The sequence below is a fragment of the Scardinius erythrophthalmus genome (genome assembly GCF_964197995.2).
Source record: "Scardinius erythrophthalmus genome assembly, chromosome: 5".
In the NCBI taxonomy this organism is placed as follows: domain Eukaryota; kingdom Metazoa; phylum Chordata; class Actinopteri; order Cypriniformes; family Leuciscidae; genus Scardinius; species Scardinius erythrophthalmus.
This window is the reverse complement of record NC_138225.1, coordinates 52,426,778-52,452,400: the sequence shown is the minus strand read 5'-3', so window position 1 is coordinate 52,452,400 and position 25,623 is coordinate 52,426,778. Positions and strand designations below refer to the sequence as shown.

General features: G+C 43.0%; 1 protein-coding gene across 4 annotated transcripts; it reads left to right on the top strand.

The window, feature by feature from the left end:
* The first annotated feature begins 5,361 nt into the window (after window positions 1-5,361).
* On the top strand, window positions 5,362-23,594 carry LOC308690848 (UDP-glucuronosyltransferase 2C1-like). 4 transcript variants are annotated; one of them, XM_081365582.1, is made up of 6 exons: window positions 5,362-6,094; window positions 17,358-17,506; window positions 18,326-18,457; window positions 21,469-21,556; window positions 21,644-21,863; window positions 22,011-23,398. In XM_081365582.1, the coding sequence occupies exons 1-6, from the start codon at window positions 5,365-5,367 to the stop codon at window positions 22,306-22,308; spliced, it is 1,617 nt and encodes a 538-aa protein (XP_081221708.1). In that variant the 5' UTR covers window positions 5,362-5,364; the 3' UTR covers window positions 22,309-23,398. The 4 variants fall into 4 exon arrangements, with proteins under 4 accessions (XP_081221708.1, XP_081221707.1, XP_081221709.1 ...); XM_081365581.1 differs by lacking the exon at window positions 5,362-6,094 and adding an exon at window positions 6,741-7,473; XM_081365583.1 differs by lacking the exon at window positions 5,362-6,094 and adding an exon at window positions 10,807-11,635 and having other exon boundaries at window positions 22,011-23,594.
* The last annotated feature ends 2,029 nt before the right edge of the window (window positions 23,595-25,623 follow it).

Below are 25,623 nucleotides of genomic sequence, written 5' to 3'. Positions count from 1 at the left end.
TGATCACTGCGCAAATGAAGGCAAGGAAGTCCTTTTTCTTGACCAACAATATTTCTTCTGACATTTTCTTTTTGAATTCACAGCACTCTGTCTGTTGAGAATTAAGTCTAGGCCTACTGACCTGTTGGACTCTCTCGTTAGGATGGCTCCTGTGGTTTACTCTGCTTATTGGGTTGCTAGCATTTGTTTCCCAAGCTTGCTCTGGTGTATAGGGGGGGACAATTAGGCTAGCACCTTTCTTTTCCATTTCAATTTTCTTAACCGCCTCAGCATAGGAAACTTTATGAATAATTTTGCATTTCTGGACTTATTTTGCCTCTTTGTGCTTCTCACAACCTCCATAAGCTGCACTATAATTGCCACCACAATTACAACATTTTAACACAGCATCTTGTTCACATTTGCCATACTCATGTTCTCCTCCACATTTCGCACATCTAATTTTTCCTCGACATTGGCTAGCAGCATGACCATACCGTTGGCAATTAAAACATCTTAACGGCGGCGGGATATATTCTCTCACTGAGTATGACATGTATCCCATTTGAACCCTACTGGGTAGTTCTTTCTTGAAGCCTAATAAAATAGACAGGCTTTCTGTTTTATCTTTACCTTTTGTCAATCGCTTAGTTTCAACTAAATCATAATCTTTTAAACTTTCCATGATCTCCTCTATTGAAACTGAAGTTGGGATTCCAGATAATTACTCCTCTGACCTTAGATGCTGCACCCGGAATATGTGACGTTACCCGAGGTTGTTGAGTGTGGTTTTCTTGAGAATATTACTTTGTTGTTCCTTGGAATTTGCAAAGATCAGTATCCTCCCGTTCCCCATGAAACACGCGTGATTAATCTTGCCTATTTCCTTCTCTATTGCTTTCATGATATGTATTGGATGCAGATCTGGCCCTCCCTTTTTATCAAACACCAAAATAACTTTCCAAACATCAACCTGAGGCCTCAAGGCCCTGTTACCATCTGTTTTGGTCTTTTTCGCCACAACTACTGATTCTATGGAATCCCTTTCACTCTCTGATCTTAGCCGTACATTCTGCTTGTTGCCAGTAACAACCTCATCCCAAAACATTTTACCTTCATCAAGCATATTATCTAGGCTTAACTATATAAAATATCCAGCAGATGTCTCAGCCATTGTCCAAATTACATTCACTGTGAGCAGTTTATTTGATTTTACCGTCGGCGTTCAAACTTTCCAGACTCGGTGTCAAAAAAAAAAAAAAAACCAGCGTAAACACTCGAAATCCAAGTCTGTCTTCATGGTCCCTTGCCCAATTTGACTACTCTAATCTAGCTTTTCAAATAATATTTTTTTAGATCAATTCTTAATTAAACTCAGACCTCTTTGAATAATAAAGTCAGTGACCTAGAATGGAAAGACTTCTTGCTTCTTCAACTAAAAAGAAATCTTCTGTTTTTTTGTTTTTTTTTTTATTTGTTTTTTATAATTGGAACGTTACTATGATCTTTCAGTTTAATGACAGTATTTCACCCAGTTGCTTCCTTTTGTCATCTATGAAGAAACAATTACTCACTTATTTTGAAATTGTTTATTGCACAATAATTTTGAATTGACCTTTCAAATTTTGTAAAAAGGAATGAGCTAATCTCTAAACTTCTGTATTAGCGTTTTTTTTTTCTCTTAAACCCTCTTCATTTTAAGTTTATAATTATATTATTACTTATTCCTTGCATTTTAGATTTTACATTCTTAGTTATTTTCACAGAAAATACCTTCTTTTTTAAATAACTTAAATTCAATAGCTTGAAAGACTATTCTAACTTAAGATAGATATAATAAGCTGAATTCATATTCACAAAAGCAACCAAATGCCTATTTTTGTTATGATGAGGCAGGAATGAAGCAGGGAGAGAATCCATCTGCAAGCATTACTTTTAATAAAACAAACAGGTAAACCAGGCAGACAACAGAACACAGAACTTAGGACAGGAACATGGAAACAGCTACAACGACCGACAAACAACTGAAGCACAGAGGTTTAAATACACAGGCAAACAAGCTAAACACGATAACAAGGGGGCGGGGCTAATTAGAAACACCTAGGAGACTAATAAACGAGAAAAACTACAAAGGACTACAAAACATGGCACAGGACAGGAAATAACAAAAATCCACACAAGACAAGGGGAACACAAGACAGGAATCATGACATAGCCCCCACTTAACGAGCGGATTCCAGACGCTCCTCAGCAAAACAGTCCAGGAGGGTGGTGGAGCAGAGGCAGACCCGGGGGCGGGATGGAGGGCCAGGCCCGTGGAGCGGAAGAGGACCTGGAGATTGCGGCAAGACGGGAGGCCAGGGCGGAGCAGGCAGTGCAGGTGACCAGGGCGGAGCAGGCAGTGCAGGCGGCCAGGGCAGAGTGCAGGCGGCCAGGGCGGATCAGGCTGTGCAGGCGACCAGGGCGGAGCAGGCTGTGCAGGCGGCCAGGGCGGAGCAGGCTGTGCAGGCGGCCAGGGCGGAGCAGGCAGTGCAGGCGGCCAGGGCGGAGCAGGCGGAGCAGGCAGTGCAGGCGGCCAGGGCGGAGCAGGCAGTGCAGGCGACCAGGGCGGAGCAGGCAGTGCAGGCGGCCAGGGCGGAGCAGGCAGTGCAGGCGACCAGGGCGGAGCAGGCAGTGCAGGCGGCCAGGGCGGAGCAGGCAGTGCAGGCGGCCAGGGCGGAGCAGGCAGTGCAGGCGACCAGGGCGGAGCAGGCAGTGCAGGCGGCCAGGGCGGAGCAGGCAGTGCAGGCGGCCAGGGCGGAGCAGGCTGTGCAGGCGGCCAGGGCGGAGCAGGCTGTGCAGGCGACCAGGGCGGAGCAGGCAGTGCAGGCGGCCAGGGCGGAGCAGGCTGTGCAGGCGACCAGGGCGGAGCAGGCAGTGCAGGCGACCAGGGCGGATCAGGCTGTGCAAGGCGGCCAGGGCGGAGTAGGCAGTGCAGGCGGCCAGGGCAGACTGCAGGCGGCCAGGGCGGAGCAGATTGTGCAGGCGACCAGGGCGGAGCAGGCTGTGCAGGCGACCAGGGCGGAGCAGGCAGTGCAGGCGACCAGGGCGGAGTAGGCAGTGCAGGCGGCCAGGGCAGACTGCAGGCGGCCAGGGCGGAGCAGGCAGTGCAGGCGGCCAGGGCGGAGCAGGCAGTGCAGGCGGCCAGGGCGGAGCAGGCAGTGCAGGCGGCCAGGGCGGAGCAGGCAGTGCAGGTGGCCAGGGCGGAGCAGGCAGTGCAGGCGGCCAGGGCGGAGTAGGCAGTGCAGGCGGCCAGGGCAGACTGCAGGCGGCCAGGGCGGAGCAGGCAGTGCAGGCGGCCAGGGCGGAGCAGGCAGTGCAGGCGGCCAGGGCGGAGCAGGCAGTGCAGGCGGCCAGGGCGGAGCAGGCAGTGCAGGCGGCCAGGGCAGACTGCAGGCGGCCAGGGCGGAGCAGGCAGTGCAGGCGGCCAGGGCGGAGCAGGCAGTGCAGGCGGCCAGGGCGGAGCAGGCAGTGCAGGCGGCCAGGGCAGACTGCAGGCGGCCAGGGCGGAGCAGGCTGTGCAGGCGGCCAGGGCGGAGCAGGCTGTGCAGGCGGCCAGGGCGGAGCAGGCAGTGCAGGCTGCCAGGGCGGAGTAGGCAGTGCAGGCGGCCAGGGCAGACTGCAGGCGGCCAGGGCGGAGCAGGCTGTGCAGGCGGCCAGGGCGGAGCAGGCAGTGCAGGCGGCCAGGGCGGAGCAGGCAGTGCAGGCGGCCAGGGCGGAGCAGGCAGTGCAGGCGGCCAGGGCGGAGCAGGCGGAGCAGGCAGTGCAGGCGGCCAGGGCGGAGCAGGCGGAGCAGGCAGTGCAGGCGGCCAGGGCGGAGCAGGCTGTGCCGGCGGCCAGGGCGGAGCAGGCTGTGCAGGCGGCCAGGGCGGAGCAGGCGGTGCAGGCGGCCAGGGCGGAGCAGGCGGAGCAGGCGACCAGGGCGGAGCAGGCAGTGCAGGCGACCAGGGCGGAGCAGGCTGTGCAGGCGGCCAGGGCGGAGCAGGCAGTGCAGGCGACTAGGGCGGAGCAGGCTGTGCAGGCGACCAGGGCGGAGCAGGCTGTGCAGGCGGCCAGGGCGGAGCAGGCGGAGCAGGCGACCAGGGCGGAGCAGGCTGTGCAGGCGACCAGGGCGGAGCAGGCAGTGCAGGCGACTAGGGCGGAGCAGGCTGTGCAGGCGACCAGGGCGGAGCAGGCGGAGCAGGCGACCAGGGCGGAGCAGGCTGTGCAGGCGACCAGGGCGGAGCAGGCAGTGCAGGCGACTAGGGCGGAGCAGGCTGTGCAGGCGACCAGGGCGGAGCAGGCTGTGCAGGCAACCAGGGCGGAGCAGGCTGTGCAGGCGACCAGGGCGGAGCAGGCGACCAGGGCGGAGCAGGCTGTGCAGGTGACCAGGGCGGAGCAGGCAGTGCAGGCGACCAGGGCGGAGCAGGCAGTGCAGGCGGCCAGGGCGGAGCAGGCAGAACAGTCTCTGCAGACGTGACGTGAAGAGACCCAGGCTCGGCAGGCATGATGTGAAGAGACTCAGGCTTTGCAGGCATGACGCGAAGAGACTCAGGATTTGCAGGCATGACGTGAAGAGACTCAGGCTTTGACGTGAAGAGACTCAGGCTTTGCAGGCATGACGTGAAGAATCTCCGGCTCGGCAGATGTGGCGGCAGGCATCCTGGGGATAAGAATCAGGCGTGGACGCCTACTTGGCTGGAGATTACCATTTAAAGCTGCTGGATTCATTGTTTGGTCGGTCGTTCTGTTATGATGAGGCAGGAATGAAGCGGGGAGAGAATCCACAGAACACAGAACAGCTACAACAACCGACAAACAACAACTGAAGCACAGAGGTTTAAATACACAGGCAAACAAGCTAAACAAGATAACAAGGGGGCGGGGCTAATTAGAAACACCTGGGAGACTAATAAACAAGAAAAACTCAAGATAACAAGGGGGCGGGGCTAATTAGAAACACCTGGGAGACTAATAAACAAGAAAAACAACAAAGGACTACAAAACATGGCACAGGACAGGAAATAACAAAAATCCACACAAGACAAGGGGAACACAAGACAGGAATCATGACAATTTTGCTTTTAAAAATAAAACCAAATCAGAGTACCAAAACAATTCTAAAAAGCCTGTGCTTTTCTTTTTTAATGCTCTGTAAGTGATTACCCTTTTCTTATATAATTGTGAAAGTGATGTTTTTTAATGGGCATTACTTAATTTTGCTAGATTTCACTGCCAGTAAAATAAAAACTATATATAAATAGTCAGAAGAAAAATGATTCATGTTTCCATGCTGCCGATCAGTAGCTCCTCCTCCACATGCTTGTTCCTGCTCACTGTGCACCGCTCAGTTTGTTCACTGCTGTCATGAGTCCCAGAAGGAGCACTGGTCTTTTCCTTTTGCTTGTTCTTCTGAACCTGAACCTGCTGAGTGTGTCAGGAGGGAAGATCCTCGTCTGGCCTGCCGGATTCAGCCACTGGCTCAATGTAAAAGTCATCATAGACGCATTGATCGAAAGAGGACACAATATCACAGTGGTCACTCACACGGCCACACCGTCTGTCAAAACCACTCCATCCGAGGGCTACAATGTGGAGATAATACAGGTTCCTCACACAAAGCAGGACATCCTGGAGAACATGGAAAGGATGCTGAAATACTGGACTCATGATCTACCGAACGACAACTTCATCAAGGCTTCACTGAAGATCAAGGAGATGGTTGACTTTAGCACACAGCAGAATCGGGCCGTGTGCACTCAACTCTTTGCCAGAGAAGACCTCCTCGAGAAGTGGAGAGAAGAGAAGTTTGACGCATTGCTGGCCGACCCTCTCTTCATGTGTGGAGAGCTGCTGGCCCAGAAGTTGAACTTACCTTTAGTTCTCAGTCTCAGGTTTTCCTTTGGTAACACGTTTGAGAGACTCTGCGCACAACTGCCGGCTCCACCATCCTACGTCCCTGGCATCGGCTCTGAGAACACAGATGAAATGAGTTTCATGCAGAGACTGAAAAATGTGCTGTTCTATGCCGGACAGGATTTGTTGTTTTATCTAGTCACTAAATCAAAGTGGGATCACTTATATACAGAAATCCTGGGTAAGTTGCATTTCATTTCTGTGGCAGGACTGCATTGCTTTATTTTTCTAGATACAATAAGTTGCCTCTTCATAAATGTTTGATATACATCAGATAATAGGCCTCAGTGTAAGATTCATGTATTTGAATTGCATGTAAAATGTCCATCCATTTGGATTACAGTTTTTACATATAACCGAATCTGATGAATAATTGAGAATATTCACAACAGCAAATTTAGGAACTAAATGCCTTTATGTATTGCTTTTAAAACTGAAACCTAATCAGATACCAAAACAATTCTTATAGCTAAACAATGTAATAAGTCTGTACTTCCTTTTTAATGCTCTGTAAGTGATTCCTCTTTTCTTATATAATTGTGAAAGTGGTGTTTTTCAATGAGCATTACTTAATATTTGCTAGATTTCCCTGCCAGTAAAATAAAAAAATATAAAAAGTGAAAGAAAAATGAACTTATAAGCAAATATACAAGCAAGCTGATGTTATGAAGGCATTGAGAATATAGATGCTAACAGAGGGACATAATCTCTCAGTCTATCTATACTTACTATTTCTTTAAAACTAACGTCTCCATGCTGCCGGTCAGTAGCTCCTCCTCCACATGCTTGTTCCTGCTCACTGTGCACCGCTCAGTTTGTTCACTGCTGTCATGAGTCCCAGAAGGAGCACTGGTCTTTTCCTTTTGCTTGTTCTTCTGAACCTGAACCTGCTCAGTGTGTCAGGAGGGAAGATCCTCGTCTGGCCTGCCGAATTCAGCCACTGGCTCAATGTAAAAGTCATCATAGACGCATTGATCGAAAGAGGACACAATATCACAGTGGTCACTCACACGGCCACACCGTCTGTCAAAACCACTCCATCCGAGGGCTACAATGTGGAGATAATACAGGTTCCTCACACAAAGCAGGACATCCTGGAGAACATGGAAAGGATGCTGAAATACTGGACTCATGATCTACCGAACGACAACTTCATCAAGGCTTCACTGAAGGTCAAGGAGATGATTGACGTTGGATCAGAGCAGAATCGGGCTGTGTGCACTCACGTCTTTGCCAGAGAAGACCTCATCGAGAAGTGGAGAGAAGAGAAGTTTGACGCATTGCTGGCCGACCCTCTCTTCCTGTGTGGAGAGCTGCTGGCCCAGAAGTTGAACTTACCTTTAGTTCTCAGTCTCAGGTTTTCCTTTGGTAACACGTTTGAGAGACTCTGCGCACAACTGCCGGCTCCGCCATCCTACGTCCCTGGCATCGGCTCTGAGTATACAGATGAAATGAGTTTCATGCAGAGACTGAAAAATGTGCTGTTTTATGGCGGACAGGATTTTTTGTTTTATCTAGTCACTAAATCGAAGTGGGAACACTTTTATACAGACATCCTGGGTAAGTACGCGTGCATTTCATTTCTGTGGCAGGACTGCATTGCTTTATTTTTCTAAATACAATAAGTTGCCTCTTCATTAATGTTTTATCTGGTGTACATCAGATAATAGGCCTCAGTGTGAGATTCATGTATTTGAATTGCATGTAAAATTTCCACCCATTTGGATTACAGTTTTTACATATAACCGAATCTGATGAAAAATCGAGAATATTCACAAAAGCAAATTTAGGAACCAAGTACCTTTATGTATTGCTTTTAAAACTGAAACCTAATCAGATACCAAAACAAAACAAGGTAATAAGTCTGTGCTTCCTTTTTAATGCTCTGCAAGTGATTCCTCTTTTCTTATATTATTGTGTTAGTAAAGTAATGCTTTTTTAAATGAGCATTATTTCATTTTTGTTAGATTTCCCTATCAGTAAAATAAATAAATAAAACAAGAAACAGGTAAGATTTCTGTAATTGTATAGTAATAAACAAAAGTGTTTTAAATACTCAATCACCGGATTTATATATTTATCAATACATTTAACTTGTTTCAATCTCATTCATTTTATCTGAATGTTGCTTGTTTGTCAGCTATAGCCATATTTCATTCTTTTTAAATGGGTAAATTTAATTGTTTTCACAATGCTGATTCTAAACAATTTGACAATTTGATTTTTTTTAAATAAAATCAAATAGATGCACATAGTTAGTAATAATCTGACAAACATGTGTCACATTAAGTTTAGTTTACGTTAAAAACATGTAATCCAAACGGGTGAAAGATGTAAATGCATTTCAAGTAGGCTACATAACTCTTAAATTTGTGCCACGATATTGTTTTAGGTTTATTTCGAATTAGACACAGACATACAAAAAGCCATTGAACATTTCCACCTCAATTGCCCAGGTAAAATTCATTTCATTGATAGACATGTTGATGGGTTTTGTGAGCGCTTGCCCCTGTGGAGAGGCAGTGGTGTCATGAAGGAAAACACACTTGTGATCCTTGCACTTTACCGACATGCTAAATGATTGACAGACAGAAAATGTTCTCTGACTGGTTAAAGGGCACTCATTTATTGCTGTTTACAGGCCCTACATCAGTTCTGTGTAGGTCGAGGGTAATAAGGGGCAACTATATATTCCATGAAATGTCTACATTTCTTGTTACATAGCCTACCAAGATATGTTCAAATCACCATGGGACAACCTCTGTCACAAACAAACAAATACGATCCAATCAATTCCCGATGGACAAAATCAAGTCCCGCGTTACATGTAGTCTTGTTAAAAAAAAAAAAAAGTTTCACTCTGACATAAGTCACAATATGGATGAAAGACTTCCCTTATTCTAGCTGAGGAAAAAGTCAGTGACAAGATTCATATTTAGTCAGGCTATTAGGGATATAAAACCGGTATTAAACACAGGGAATTAAAATGAGCTCATGGAACTAAAACTACACTATGTGTCACAATTCTTCATTTCAGTTCAAAACTTTAGTCAACCAAGGTTATTTATAAAAAGAAAAAACATGATAATTTGTAATCGTTACCTAATCAGTTATTGTGACACAATTCTTCATTTCAGTTCAAAACTCTGATCAACCAAGGTTATTTATAAAAAGAAGAAACATGATATTTTGTAATCGTTATGTAATCAGTTATTGTAACACAATTTTCCTTATAAAAAGTTGTGAAACACGGGATTTTTCTTTTTTGAGCCAGCCTCTTAATTCCTGTGTTCTGAATCAGTGTCGTGTTACACTTGCGCATATAACCGGATTATACAAAGTGTTTACAAATGGTCTTAAACATAAAAAAACATGAACAATTAAACAAATTATGGATGACCAATTAAACTTGCATTTCTGGCAAGAACTTTCAACAGTATTATATTCTACAGACTAGTCAAAGTCCTAATAAGCAACAGAACAACATGAGTTAGAAGGTTGTAGAGTCCCAAACCCCTTTGAATAGCTTCCCTTATTCTTTATAAAACTTAATTGTCATTCTGAATGGCCACAACCTTTACACACAATACAAGAAACATAAAACCACTGATAATGTGCACTTTGCCATGCTGTGATTTCAACCTCAAGTGCACTGAGAAGTACATCCGGCAAACTACAATACATTATCAGAGGATTATATGGGCCGTTCCCTCCATTTGATGCCTTCTTTCTTTTTCAAAGTTATCAAGAGCATTAATTTTCACCATGTGTCATCAAGATGCTGTCATGATTCACCTGTCACACTACAGTTCCCATCATCCTCTCTGACTCTCACCTGCACACACCCGCCAGCAATTACCCTCATCTGCTCCACACTAAAGCCTGCACCACACACACCTTCTGTCTGGTCTCGACTAGGACTTTCCCAAGTTATAGGCAAAAAATAGCTTTTTTTCTTTTCCTTTTCTTTTTCATGACCTGTAGGTGGCACTATCCTCAAACTGCTCAGGTCCCTCCAGGTTATATCCTTATTATTTTCTTTTTTATTGTTATTTTGTTTATTAATTTAATAATATTTATGAAAAAGTACATGTTATCATACTTTAGTAATTTAGTAATTATAATGGAAATGTACTTAAAGTGCAAACTGACTGTAGTGATTTCTGAGAGTTCTGCATGTTACTTGCAATTAAATGTAAATGTATTAGTGTAAAATTATATTAAATGCACTAAGCTGAACTTAAGAGTGCTTTTTAACAAACTTAGGACTTAAGTATATCATTACATATAATTTCATAGGCGAATTACTTCTATTGTCTTTGTATGGTACCAACAAGCATTTGTGGTAAACTGAAATATACTTTATTCATTTATATTGAAACTTGTCACATATTCAAATTTATTTGTATTTGCAGATTTCGATTGTAATTATGAGTTGCAATTATACATTTAAAATATATTAACTTTAAATGTAATATTGAATAACACTATACAGTTAAAATGATAATCAAGTACTTTACATAATGTCACTTTATGCTAGTCGACACATCAAAATAAGTGTAGGCTACTTTAAAGTACATTTTAAATCATGTTTTAATCATCTTTTTTTTCATGCTTTAAAGTAAAACTTTTTGACATTATTACAAAGTGCACTTTTTAAAAATATCAACGAGTCGTGAAAGTGTACATTCTCTCTTTATGTAGCCTACACTTAACCTTTTATTTTATTAATATTATAGTCGGCAAGTACAGTTATTTAATACGTTTAAATGCAGGCCTACAAGTTCACATTCAATACAATTAAGCGCACTTCTTTTTCACAAGAGAATGTAGTGATGGTTTGGTTTTCCTGACTACGTGACGCCACTTTCCTCCAAAGTCCTGCTGTCCCGCCCTTTGCCCTAAAACTTCTTTCCTGGATACGCCTACCTTCTTCTTCACCTTCCCAGTCCAGATGCAAAGCGGAAACAGTGGTTGAGCGTCTTCACGAGCGTTTCTGCCATGCACTGTTTGGGAAAGTCATGCACACTTTTCGTAATCTTCCTATTGACTGACGTGAGCTTTACGCACGGTGGCAATGTGCTCGTGTTGCCGGGAGAATACAGCCACTGGCACAACATGCGCAACATTCTGGAAGAGCTTCTGAACCGCAATCACAGCGTGACAGTTCTAGTGAGCTCTGCCTCGCCGACCGTGAACTTCACAGCGCAGGAGAGGTTTCCGTTCCTGGTGTTTGACGTGCCTCTGAAGGCGCACGAGGCGCACAGTGTGAGCGAACAGCTGATCAACATCTGGATGCAGTACCCCACACCAAGCATGGTCACAATTGGTCTCCAGATCGTGGACCTGATGGGGAAAGTGAACGAATTTCAGCGCACCGTGTGCGACTCCATGCTGCGTAATGACGCGCTGATCGCGCGCTTGAGGAATTTAAAGTTTGATGTTCTCTTTTATGATCCCATGTTCATATGCAGTGACTTGCTGGCAGAGATTCTGGATCTGCCACTCGTTCTTTCTCTGCGGTTTTCACTCGGGTTTTCCATGGAGAGGATGTGTGGACAGATGCCTTCACCGCCCTCTTATGTACCGGTTCCTCCGTCGGTGATGACAGATCACATGTGCTTCATGGAAAGAGTGAAAAATATGATTATGTATGTTGTTTATTCCGTCGGGTTTCGGATGGCCTCGATGAGTTTGGATAATTACTACAGTGAAATATTAGGTAAGGACTCACGCATGTTTTTTTCTTCTCATGAACATCTTTATAGGCTATTGTGGAAAGTGTAGTTGAGCTAGAATAAGCTTAATATGGAAGCTTACAACACTTAAAATAATCTCACAATTCTGACTTTTTCTCGCACTTCGGACTTTTAGTGAGATGGAAACTCGCAGTTGTGAGGGAAAATCTAAATTTCCAGCATTATCACTAGAGGCTGCTGTCTGTGTATTGCAACTTGCGTTTTGACATTTACATTCACAGGATATGAATTGTCGATATCAAGAATTACATTTTCACTGTTTAAAATACTAATTCTTGATATCAGAATTTGGATTTCTTCACTCTGCCATTCAAATTCAGTTGTTTGATATCAATAATTTATTTCTTAGTTGAAACATATCAGCTATGCATTTCTTAAATATAATTTTTCATATCAGTAATTACGTTGTAATACGTGGTATAGGAACCATATACTTATTTATATCAGAAATAATTGTATTTCTGATTTGAGAATTTGGAATTTCAACTGGTAAGAATTCAATTCTATATATCAACAATTGAATTTGAATGGCAGCCTATGGTGATACTATATAGTGAAAAATTACAGATATATAGTTTTTACTAGTTGAAATCTTCTTTTCTTTTGAACATGGTGGATGATGGTAATGATGTTTTTTTTATTATTATTAACATTAATGACACAGACAACAGCAGGAATATTAGGCTGCTGTCACTTTAAGACAGAATGCACGAACCGAATACACTGACACACATCCGGTTCTTTCTCAACTGTTCACTAATGACATAACTGAGAGAATACTTGCCGGAATTTTTACATAATTATGTGTGTGTGTCCGTTCAAGCGCAAGTAAACGCGAAAGAGGATTCAATTCTGTGTTCAAGCATGTCTGAAACGCGCCTCTCTCTCTCTCTCTCTCTCTCTCTCTCTCTCTCTCTCTCTCTCTCTCTCTCTCTCTCTTTCTCTCTCTTTCAGACGGCGTCTTTATTTTTTAGCTCAACTGTCACAGAATGGAAAGCACAGAATTGTGAGATATCAAAGGCAGCGAACAAACTTTCACTCTATGATGGTTAAATTTAGCAGTTAATACGCGAATCACATGCGTGCCGAATTTATAACTGTCATGTGTACGCACAAAAGAGGCCCTGAAAGAGGCGTACGCCACTTCTGATGCATAAGTTGTGATTTGGGAAAATTTCCGCACCTGCACGCAAACTCTGATCCATGCGTACGAACCATAGACTGTAAAAAAAGATGGACAACGACCCTTCGCTCTCTTCCATTGGTGAGAAGGGAAGCCGCCCATAGACAGTAAAAGAAATGGACACAGTGACCCAATTGGATTCAACGGAGAAAAGTGAAGTAAATTAGAAGCTCTCACTTCCTGATGGCTGAGCGACTGCGCAGACTCAAACTGAGCTTGACGACGTAGATGTGACATGAGCAGCCCGTCTGTCTTCTAGTAGCTGTGCCAAAAGAAATCTGAATCATTCCCTTCCGAAACTTGCAGAGACGGAGAGTGTGAGTAGGAGCTGTCCATGAGGAGCAGGAGCAACTTTTGCTAGGTATTCTGATTAATTATTTTGTCATTTTGCCTCCACGTCCCCCCAATTGCCCGCGAGCTTCTCCTCCTGTCCATACGGTAATCTTTCTACAGAGAGTCGCGTGGTTATGACGCAATTGTTAGCCTATTTTTACAAAAACTGCTTCTACAGGGCCATAACGTAAGATACAAGGTAATGAAGCCTTTTATACATTTTCGTGTTTCTTCAGAAATAAATAATGGACAAATGGAGTCTTTAAACGCCTCAGATGTAAAGTTATTTGCTGTCAAAGTGACGCCAAAATGAATGGGAGTCAATGGAATGCTAACAGCATAATCTATGCTGCTAATCAATGGCGGCGCCCGGGAAAGCTTAAATTTTTTCCGAAACATTGGCCCCCTGAAGCCACCAGTGTCCCGATATGGCGCTGACATCTTGGGACTTGAGTCTCAAGTAGTGATTTCGGGACCAGACCTGCACAGTAGTGAGCAGGAAGTAAAGCCGCGAAATCAAGGCCCCGCCCTCACTCTCGGTGTGAAATAATTAATTATAGAAATTTAGATATTAAATTTAAATCTCCAATCTCCTCAGTTCTCCGAAGATCTCTGTTGGTGCTTCAGTGACTACTTCGCTCAGAGAACCTGTCAGTCACAGCTGTCATTTATGATGTCACACATCCGTTTTTATAGCATCGCGTTACTAACTAAAAACAAACTTTTTTTTTTTTTAAAACAGCGTGATAAAATATACAGTAAATGACAGAAACCACCTTCGGAAAAAAGATATTTGAAGTGTAATTAAATTGTTTAGTTGGTCTCAAGTCCCGTTGAATAACACATAGGCCTACGAACATTTTGGAGACGGAGCAGTTTGGCGACACCGATGGCGTCTGAGGGACTGACGGCAGATGAAGGAAAACCACTTTAAATCTTCATTATGAGTCCTAATCATAAATACAGTGCATGTTCACAATAACAGTTTAAATAAATAAAAGAATGATTTAAACTATGTTTTACATCTGATAAACTCATTTAGATTAAATATGCCGTTATCATTAATGGAGTTAACCCTCTACTGCATGCATTTTGATGGCACATGATACAAATTATTCCACATCATTTCTTGGCTGTTTTGGGAACATTTTATTGATTTATTGAAAAATGTCCCTCCCCCAACCCCCAACCCCAAAATATGTTTTTGTTGCCTGAGGGCAACGTTGCGCAACAATGGTGAAGAATCATAGAGAAAATTATCATTATACAATTCTCAGAGAGCAATAAAAAAAATAAAAAAATAAAAAAATAATTTAAGTAAAAAGGGAAAAAACACTTGAAACACATCAATATATTTGATTTGATACAGACATAGGTTTGTATCATGTAGTGCGTCATGTCATATCATGTACTTCATGTATCCTAATCATCCCCATATACACTACTGTATATTGACAAAATGGAAATGGCTTCATGGAATGGGTTTCCATGGCTGAGCAGCTCCTTCCAAGCCTTACATCACCAAGTGCAATGCAAAGCGTGGGATGCAGTGTTGTAAAGCACGCCGCCACTGGACTCTGGAGTGACCAATCACGCTTCTCTGACTGGCAATCCAATGGACGAGTCTGGGTTTGGCGATGGCCAGAAAAACGGTACTTGCCTGACTGCATTGTGCCAAGTGTAAAGTCTTGTAGAGGGGGGATTATGGTGTGGGGTTGTTTGGTGGAGGGGGGATTATGGTGTGGGGTTGTTTTTCAGGGGTTGGGCTTTGCCCCTTAGGTCCAGTGAAAGGAAATCCTAATGCTTTAGCCTACCAAGACAATTTTGTGGGAACAGTTTGTTAGATGACCCTTTCTGTTCTAACATGACTGCGCTCAAGTCCTGACCTCAACCTGAGAGAAAATTTGGGATGAATTAGAGCAGAGACTGCGAGCCATCTATTACTCTGTCTCCTCTCCACCAGTAAGCTGGTGTGTGGTGGGTGTTCTGGCGCAATATGGCTGCCTTCGCATCATCCAGGTGGATGCTGCACATTGGTGTCACTTTGGTGACATTAGGTGTTCCTGTGCACCCAGGAAACCTACATCTTCCCTACTTGTAACACATTATTTGCCATTGTGAGGTATTGTCCAAGACATCCTTGAAAAGTACCCCTTATTTCTGAATTTGTGAACATGCAAAATAAAAAAACCTTCACAAAACCTGCCAAAAGACTTCTCTGCACCTTCATACACACACACATTTTTTATGTACAGTTCATGTCATTTTAAATAAGATTACTAAAGCAAATAATCTTGCTTTCATCTCATACCATGTGCTCCTGTGACCATGTGTCAGAAAAGGACGTCCCGCCTTCAAATGGTGATTGATAGTGACTCCCAAACCTTATTGGACTGTTCTTTGATACTTTTTCAAACATTCTAATTGGTTGCAATCATTTAAAGAAAAATGTACTGAACATAGGGCTTAAGAAAACTTTCTGTTTCCTGGGGGCAACTCTATGCAGTAGAGGGTTAAGCACTTAAAATGCATGAAAACATTACAGAGAAGTTACAACATTTTTTATATGATGCTGTTGAACATTTTTCCTGTGACATGCTGTGTTTTAATGTTTTAACTACAGCGAGGATTGCTTAGCGCATGATAATAGCAGAACTCATGGTCTGAGGAAATATTTTCATGCAAATAATGATCAATAATGCACAATAAGGCCTATCTGTTTCCATTAAAAATATAAAGCAATTAAAAATACTATTTGGCCAGTGTAAAAGATTGAGAAAAACCTTCTCTGAAATGTATTTTATACTATTTCAGTTATTTATTCTATACTTTGTACAAAATACTATTGTATACTATAATGTATTTTGAAAGTATACTTCCAATGCATTGTTAAAATGATCATTTCCAGCACACAGTTAAAATATACCTAAAATATATTTTTAATAAAGGGCAAATTAATACACTTTTAAAAAATAAACAGAATTTTAATTTCAAGTATATTTTTCTAAAGTACAATTATTTTAAAGTGTGTTAAAAGTTGTTTTGTGAAAATAGGTAAAAGCATGATGCTATACAGTTATAAAAGTGTTGTTCACAACATTTGCATATTCATTGCAGTATTGCAAAATAAACCATTTAGAACTGGAATTGAGTGAAAGTGCAAGATATTATCTTTTGGCAAAATGACAAAGTGCACCTATACCCTCCATAATGCAACACGACCTTTGTCCAAATCCTGTTGTGCAAATCCTGCATTTGGGTCACTGTTCCATAGATTACACTGCACTTTTCCGAAAGCACACAAACACTTCAGACATGGTCACACAGACCATGGTTTCTGGGACTTTGCTTGTGTTCGCACTGCTGTGTGGAGTAGAGGCTGGCAGGGTTTTGGTGTTGCCAGGCGAGTTCAGCCACTGGCACAACATGCGTTCAATCGTAGACGCGTTAGTTGATAAGAACCATAGCGTGACGGTTCTGGTCAGTTCTTCATCTCCTACTGTACAGTACACACGGAAGGAGCGGTTCAACTACAATGTGTTTAAAGTCAACATGGTGAAAGACGACGCCAATGCCGTATGGATGGACTTTATTCATCTCTGGATGACCGACACAGCCACCACATACGAGAAACTCTCCATGATCAGACGAGTGATGTCAAACTTCATGGTGCTTGCTGCTGATACATGCAAGGGCATGTTCCACAATGAGGATCTTATGCACGCGCTTCGGGAATCTCATTATGATGTGCTTTTATCTGATCCAATGATGTCATGCACTGACTTGATGGCAGAGACGCTGAAACTCCCGCACGTCCTCTCACTACGCTCAACGTTCGCATATAATTTCGAGCATTTTTGCGGTCAGATCCCCACACCACCATCCTATGTTCCTGCGGTCGCTGTGCAGGGTCACCTCACTGACCATATGAGCTTCTTAGAGAGAGTGGAAAACATGCTCCTCTACATCATGTATACAACCATATTTGAACTGAACATGAGGTTTACTTTTGACCGGCTTTACACTGAAATAAGGGGTAACTATTGTTTGTTTGATCTGGGCCGACTTTTATGCTTTAATTGTGCAGTAAGCTAGTCTTCCGGATACTGTTTAAACTTGTTACTTGACCTATGTACATCAACTGAGTAGTAATATTTCTTGTGTCACAGGCAAACCTACAACAATGTGTGAGACCATGGGGAAAGCTGACATCTGGTTGATTAGAACTTACTGGGATTTTGAGTATCCACGCCCACTCCTGCCTAATTTTAAATTTGTTGGAGGACTGCACTGCAAACCCGCCAAACCTCTGTCAAAGGTAATGACTTTGCCATATATTATTTTGTAATATCTGCTCTACTGAAATATTTTTGATGCCTTAAAATTTTAATTTAATTTGTATTAAAACAAGCATCATTTGTAAATTAAGGAATCCTCACTTGAATAGATCAAGTAACATTGTAACTTTGGAGAGGGATTTGGCTCGGTTGACCTTAAAAGAAACTATGGATTTGCAATGTCATCCCATTTTGTAAACTGCATGGAACACATTTAGGTCACTAATAAAAAGCTGGGTAAAGGGAGAAATTGCATATCAAGGCAAAAAAATTACTTAATTTTTACATTACTTTTGTAACTCGCCACAAGAATATTTTTTGAGCCAAACACCTGATCTGTCAATACTGTTCGGTTAATTATTTTGGCCCTGTGGTCTGACTGATGGCACCAAAAGAATTTGCATGGTTCCAAACTTTAAAACAGATGAGGAAGAATATAAGTAATGACATATTTTACAGTACAATACAATATTGATGCTTTCAGTAATACACGGCAACTTTAGAATGACAGTCTGTGGGGGGGGGGGGTGCTTTTTGAACCCAGTTGGTGCAATTATGTCATCTACCATTAGGAACAAACTGGGTCATGCAAACCATCCGAACCTTGACCCTTGGTAGAAATATCAAGTTTTTAGAGTGTGTTAGAGTGTATTTTGTTTTTTTGTGGGTTCTTTTCCCTGTGATTGCTATTTCCTATGTACATATGTTTACTGTTAAGTAGTTTCAATGGTGTATATGGTGGTTCAAGTCTTGTTTTCTGTTTTTGAGTTAAAGTATGTGGTCATTTGTGTGTCTTTTAGGAACTGGAGAAGTTTGTTCAGAGCTCAGGAGATCATGGCATTGTTGTTTTCTCATTGGGTTCCATGATCAACAACCTGACAATGGAAAGAGCAAACACTATTGCTTCTGCTCTTGGTCAGATCCCACAAAAGGTGTGTAACTTTTTTTTGTCTCTTTATAGCAATAATAAATTTAATCCCACGCAGAAGCCAGGCTCACTGAGATGAACTGCTCTCATTGAGCTACCCCTAGGTCCCCGGCCTAAGATAACGCTGGGTCCTGCGCCTCAGAAGCCATCCTGATCCTTCAGGAAGGAAGAGGAGCAGGCTAAGTCTTGCTGCGGCCTGTCCCCCTTGCTACCCGGGCCGAGACTTGGAAAGCCATCCCTGGAGTGTCAAGATAGGTATTGAACACGCAGCAATTTGCTTGCAGGCCTCTCCGCTTCAGGGGTGTTGTCACCACTTTGTAAGGAGCAACGTGGCCCATGTCCTCCGCACCGAAGTGATGAATTTGCTAACGGAAGGAGCTGTAGAAACAGTTCCTCCGACCTACAGCGGGTCAGGCTTTTACAGCCGCTCTTTCCTCGTTCCAAAGAAGGACGGCGGCCTCAGGCCCATCCTCGACCTCAGACATCTGAACGGCGCCCTTATGAAACGGCCACTCAATATGTTTGAAAACATTGAAACAAATCCTCTCGCAAGTGTGCTCAGGGGATTGTTTTTTCTCAGTGGATCTGAAAGACACATACTTTCATATCCAGATATCCCCCCATCACAGACCGTTCTTGAGCGTTCGAGGCGGTGGCTTATCAGTATGCAGTCCTTCCATTCGTACTGTCTCTTGCTCCATGCACTTTCACGAAGTGCAAGGCCCTCTCCCCTCTAAGACAGAAGGGAGTGCACGACCTGAATTACCTTGCCGACTGGCTCATTCTAGCCCAGATCTAGACACTCACAGATCTGTGCTCCTCGGCCATTTGGAAAGCCTGGGAGTCAGGATCGGCTCGTGGCATCTTTCATGTTGGGTTCTCACCTTGACCCACCCCACCCCCCACCCCCCAGCAAGTTTCAGAGGATGCTGGGCCTCATTGCCTCCACGTCACCAGTACTTCTTCACATGCTTCACATGCGACCCCAACAATACTGTCTGATACCCAGAGTTCCAGCCCATGCTTGTCTGCATCAGGGTGGATCATGGCTGCATCAAGGCCCTGACCCTTTAGAAGGACCCTCGTTGGTTCCAATCAGGCATATATCTTGTAATGGTCTCCAGCAGGAAGGTAGTCTCAACAGACGCTTCCAACACGGGTTGGGGAGCTCTGTGTGAGGGCAGGCCGACTTCAGGCTACTGGTTGAGCGCAGAAACTTCCTGCCAGATCTGAAATGGCATCATGACAACATGGCAGTGGTGTCCTACATAAACTACCAAGGTAGACTCAGATCGAGACCTCTGTACAAACTGGTGAGACGCTTCCTCTTATGGGCACAACCCAACCTGCGCTTGCTGATAGCTCACATGCCAGATTGAACCAAGGGGCAGACATGCTGTCCCGCGGAAACGTGTCCTCGAAAGTGTGGATATATACTCGAGAGTCCTGAACAATATTTCTGAGGCTGGACCCTGTCCACAAGACACCTCTATCCCTTAAATGGTCTGTCTTCTCCAGCTGGTGCGCAGTTAAGAGTGAAGACCGACAATCCTGTGACATTTAATCTGTACCGTCGTTCCTCCAGGAGCTGCTAGATAAGGGTCGCACCCCTTCCATGCTCAAAGTCTATGTGGCCGCTATAGCAGCTTTCCAGGCTCCTGTGGCTGGACAGTCCGTAGGCAAGAACAACGTTTTGTGAAGGGGTCTTGGAGGCTAAACCCATCCCGCCCCCTCACAGTTCCTACATGGGACCTGTCTACGGTCCTCAGGACCCTCAAAGACCCTCCCTTCGAGTCACTCCAGCTGGCCGAATTACGGCCCCTTTCGCTAAAGACCGCTCTCCTGCTAGCCTTCGCATTGGTCAAGCGAGTGGGTGACCTACAAGCACTCTCTGTGAGTGCTTCTTGCCTTGAGTTTGGGCCTAACAACTGTAAGGTCATCCTCAGACAAAGACACGGCTATGTGCTGAAGGTCCTTTAGACTCACAGGTTATCACTCTCTTTGCTTTTCCCCCATCTGAGAGTGAACAGGAGTCTTATTTACTCTGCCCTGTTCGGCCTTACGAGTATATATCGAGCACTCTGCCCTGTTCAGGCAGTCAGAGCAGCTCTTTGTGTGCTTCGGTGGCCGCAGTAAAAGGCATCCGGTAAAAGGCATCCGGTCACGAAGCAAAGACTGTTCCACTGGATAGTGGACGCAATTGCACAGGCCTACGCTTCAATGGGCCTACACAGTGCCCCATCGGAGTTAAAGCACACTCCACCAGAGCCATGGCCTCACCCTGGGCATGGTCCAACAGAGTATCCATTGGTGACATTTGTGTGGCGGCCGGCTGGTCCTCGCCATCCACATTCACCAGATTCTCTAACCTGGATGTCCCTGCACTACAAGCACAGGTCCTGTCTGTGTAAGCTGGGCATTGACCTCTACGTGAGCTCAACCCGCTAGAACCCTCCATGCGACTCCGACATGTAGTCTGAGTCCCTTGCTGTTGGGCTTTATATCGCCCTATATTAAACTTGGCACCCTTGGGCCCTTATTCTTGCGCTCTGGGCCAGGGTCCCAGAACGATTGTCGTTCCGCAGTTCTAAGCATGGCAAGATTGCACTGGGTTCCCATTGAGTCTAGTGACGCAGTATGAGTGAACCGTATCGAAAGGGAACTTACTCGGTTACTAACATAACCTTGGTTCCCTGAGTACCGCGTCACCGGCCGTACTTTTTCACGCTGCATGACTCGGCGTTCGTCGCTTCAGTCGAATTAAAATGATGGCAGATCCCTATGGCAGATTGCCCGCTAATATAGAGGGAGAGCCCCGCCCATTTTGGCGGGCTCTGGCGGGCTTTCTCCCCATAGGTTCGTGCAGCTCCACTGCGTTATTCTATAATCTTCAGTAATCGGAGGAAAAGGAGTTTTCCACATTGCGTCTTGCTATCCAGTACTCGTTCCAGTTATCTCAGTGTACAGAGGTTACGTTAGTAACAGAGTACGTTCTCCATATGTGTATTTGCACAGGTTATTTGGCGTTACAGTGGAAAAACACCAGAAACTCTCGCCCCCAATACAAAGCTCTACGACTGGATCCCACAGAATGATTTGCTTGGTAAGGAAAGTGTTGTCATGTGTGCTCATTATACACAAAGAACAATAACTGGTGTCAAATAGATACTGACTTCATTTTATCTGATAGGACATCCAAAAACGAAGGCCTTCATTACCCATGGCGGGACAAATGGACTGTATGAGGCTATTTATCATGGCGTCCCAATGGTGGGCTTGCCACTGTTTGCTGACCAGCCTGACAACCTGATGCACATGAAGACCAAAGGAGCTGCTGTTGTCCTCGATATCAATGCAATGGAGTCCAAAGACCTGGCAGAAGCTCTCAAGACTGTATTAAATAATCCCTTGTGAGTTAAGTCTTTCATAAATTTGAAATGAAATAAAATGGCCGCTTTTCACTTTAAACCTGATGTCATAGAAAAACACTGTAGTTCAAAGCTTGTCAATATATTTAGAAACTTTTTCAGCAGCGCTTCTTTTTCTTCTCTAATCAGATACAAAGAAAGCATCATGAGACTGTCCAGAATCCACCATGATCAGCCGATGAAGCCTCTGGACCAGGCAGTTTACTGGATCGAATTTGTGATGCGGAATAAAGGAGCTAAACATCTACGAGTTCAGGCACATGAACTGAGCTGGTATCAGTACCACTGCCTGGACGTAGTGGCCTTTTTACTCTCAATTGTTGCACTGATCACATTCCTCTTTATTAAAATGTGCAGTTTCTTTTTCCGTAAATGTTTCAGAAAGACTCGTCCTGATGGCAAAGCACAAAAGAATAAAAAAGAGTGAATGCATAGTAGCCTTGTCCTCAATACTTCTCTACAGAGATGTGGTATGTGTGTCCTAACGTGTGTGCGACGGCCAGTGTGCATTTTGTGTATATTGCAAATGCACTTAATGAAACAAATACATGTGATTGTTCATGGAAAGTAAAACATTTATACATAGGAAAATCGGCATGGAAATACTAGAGTATTTTTTTTATTATTATTTATGACATCTGATTTAAAAAATAGAGTACCTGTAATTACATTAAACTATGGTTTAAAATCCTCATAATCAGATTACAGTTGCTTTTTAATGGATTACATATTATTCACACAATGGCAGTCAATTTATTGATTCTCCCTTTTTTTTCTTCTTCTTAAATCCTACTGTGTGTCCATATCATTTAGCTTTGAATATTTTCACAATATGGAATGACTATTTAAATGTCATAAATGCAATCCATGCTTCTGAATTTTGTGACAAAAGCACCTCTCAATCAACTAGACTACATATATGAGACTATATATAATTGTAAGTTACTAAACAACTGTGATAATGTGTTACTAAACAAATTATCTTAAATATTATGTCTGCATCATATCCAGTAGTAACCTGCACTAATTGATTCTGGAAGTCTGGACAAAAATATGTAAAACTGGGAAGACTCTAGCCATATAATATTCATTCATTGCTGGTTTCATGTTTATTAACGTTAGCTCAAGTAATTCAGGGAATCCAAACTTTTTTGTAAGCCGAACCGCTATAACCTAAAATATTTACTTGAAGTACTCATGAGATTTTAAGTCAGGGCTGTCCTGCTTCACAAGAAGTGTATTGTCAAAAATGTGATTACTGAACAAAGTTTTATTCGGTTTACTGACAACATGTTACTGTCACAGTGGTGTTTGGTTTAGTTTGTGTTCATTTGGACTTGTCAGCCTGTCATCATCTTCACTGTCATTATCAGTTCAGCTTTATCACCTGTGTTTAGTCAATCATCGTTATCTTTATAATTGTGTTTATATTTAAGTTCCATCTGTTCAGTCAGGCTTCGTCCGATCTCTGTTGTAAATAGTGTGTCTTGTATTTTGATCATTAAACCTTTGTGTTGAAAAGATACCTTCATCTTGCTCTGTCTTCCTGCAACCACCCGTGACAGTTACATGCTATACAATGACTTGTACTGTGATTTTGGTTATTGGCACAAATTTCACGATTCGATTCAATATAGATTCATTTGAATATATCAGGTAATGCATGAAGATTTTTCTCAAAATAACTAATGCTGTAAATAAATGTATACAACTATTTATTATATAATAATTATTTATTAGCTTTTCATCAAATCACAAACCCCCTGCAGTTCCTTCACAAACTTTGGGAAACCTTGGTCTAATGCATGTCATGATGTTGATAACAAAGAATGGAATATATTTTCTTTCTCTTTTTTATAGCAACATGGTACACAATAATCCAATGCAAATCTATGTTAAACAAGTTAGGTCAAAACAGAGCCACTGAGTAAAGTTAAAGTGCATTAACTGTTCACTCAAGCAAGGCACGCAAGAACATTAGATGACGATCTGGCACAGAAATGAAAACACAAGGAGAATAAATAGGGAGCAGGCGGGGGCGAATGAACCAATAATCAAAAAGGGAGAGCACATGGCACAAAGAAACAAACATAACATCCATGTGCTCACATCCAACATGACAAAAAATAAGAGCACATGGCCAGTGAGCACAATCACAACTCAAAAAAACATTAAGTTATTTGCTTACACTGCTAGTCCACTGACCCATTGTGCAGTGAGCTGACAATCCTCTTTCAGTCTCTGATATCTGAAAATCATAAAATAAAAATCATTAAAAATTATTGAGGCCCTAAGTTACCATGGGATTAGTGAAACCGTGGAACACATTAAGACGTCATTGCCCTTGACTAACATACAAGATTAAGAACATAAAAAAGAAACAAACTACAGCAACACACAGTCTTTAACCGATTTAACATTAGCCTGAAATATGTATCAGTGTAGACTAGTTGACCACACTAATTGAAACTGAAAGCTGGATGTCTTCCAAAACTCTCGCCTGAGGAAAATATGTGGTATTTTCTGGCCAGAAAGAAATTCAAATGCAGAGATATACAGAAGAACCGAGTGTCACAGTGTGGTGGTTGAGATCGAATGCCTACAAACCAATATCCTCAAATATTGGCAGATATTTTACATTTTAAAAACATTGATGTAACTACATATATTACATAAACATGTCTGTGTGTCATACAGTGTTGGGTGTAACTCAGTAATTAATTACTGTGATCTAATTACTTTTCCCTTGAAATAGTAAAGTAAGGGATTACTCTTAATTTTTCTGTAATTTAAAGCTGCAGTCCGTAACTTTTGTCGCTCAAACGGTTCGACCCGAATCGGTCTAAAATAGTCATAATATAAACACTTGTTATAGGCCTAGGTAGTGATTCAGGATAAGACAAAAACATGGTTTGGAAATTGGATTCATGATGTACTCGATTATTATACATTTTGTAATTTTTTAACACAAAAAAGGACTGCAGCTTTAATTCCAGTTACTGCTTTAAATACAGTATAGAGCAATTCTATACAATAGTGGAATTAACATAAAAATTTAACGTCTAATGTTACAATTTGTTTTTAATAAAACCCTCTCTCCCTTTAAAGGTAGGGTAGGTAGGATTTTTATAAAAAACTTTTTTTCAAATTTGTTTAAACTGTCTTTATATACCAATACATAATTAAAATGTAAGTGCTCTGAAAAAGAGAGAATAAAAATCGAGTGACTGTAGACCTTTTAATCTGCAATAAACACAGCTCATTATTTCCATTCGGGACGAAACAATTGATTGGTTTGGGCAACTGTCACTCACTCTCGCAACCAATGGCTACCACCCCTGTCGCTAGATCTGCCCATATGCGCGCGCACCCGTTTGATTTGAGAGGCGCGGAACCTACGAAGAGTAAAATGATGGCAGAGAAAGAGCATTCAAAATTCAAAGCACCTGCATATGCAGTCAGCGAAGGCAAACAAGGCAAAAACTACTTCCTCGGACCCTGTATGCCCGCACTCTTGAACGACCTCCTCTGCTTCGCTCTCGACCCCGGACCTGTCCTCGAACCGACGATGCGGTAGCAGCTACTTGTCTCCGGAGTGTACGTTAGTCTTCATTAGAGTCAACAATGTTTTCATCATGGAAACTCTTACATGCAAAACACTGTATATGTTATGAATCTTACACGAAATTCACCTTCATCACAGTGTAACTGATGGTAATGGAAAAACGTGTATCAATGCAAC

Excerpts from the sequence above, each read along its gene's own strand:
- LOC308690848 (XM_081365584.1), top strand. The coding sequence starts at position 16,399 with ATGCAACACGACCTTTGTCCAAATCCTGTTGTGCAAATCCTGCATTTG. Across the intron at positions 21,557-21,643 it reads CCCACAGAATGATTTGCTTG|GACATCCAAAAACGAAGGCC; the intron begins GTAAGGAAAGTG and ends TTTATCTGATAG. Across the intron at positions 21,864-22,010 it reads ACTGTATTAAATAATCCCTT|ATACAAAGAAAGCATCATGA; the intron begins GTGAGTTAAGTC and ends TTCTCTAATCAG.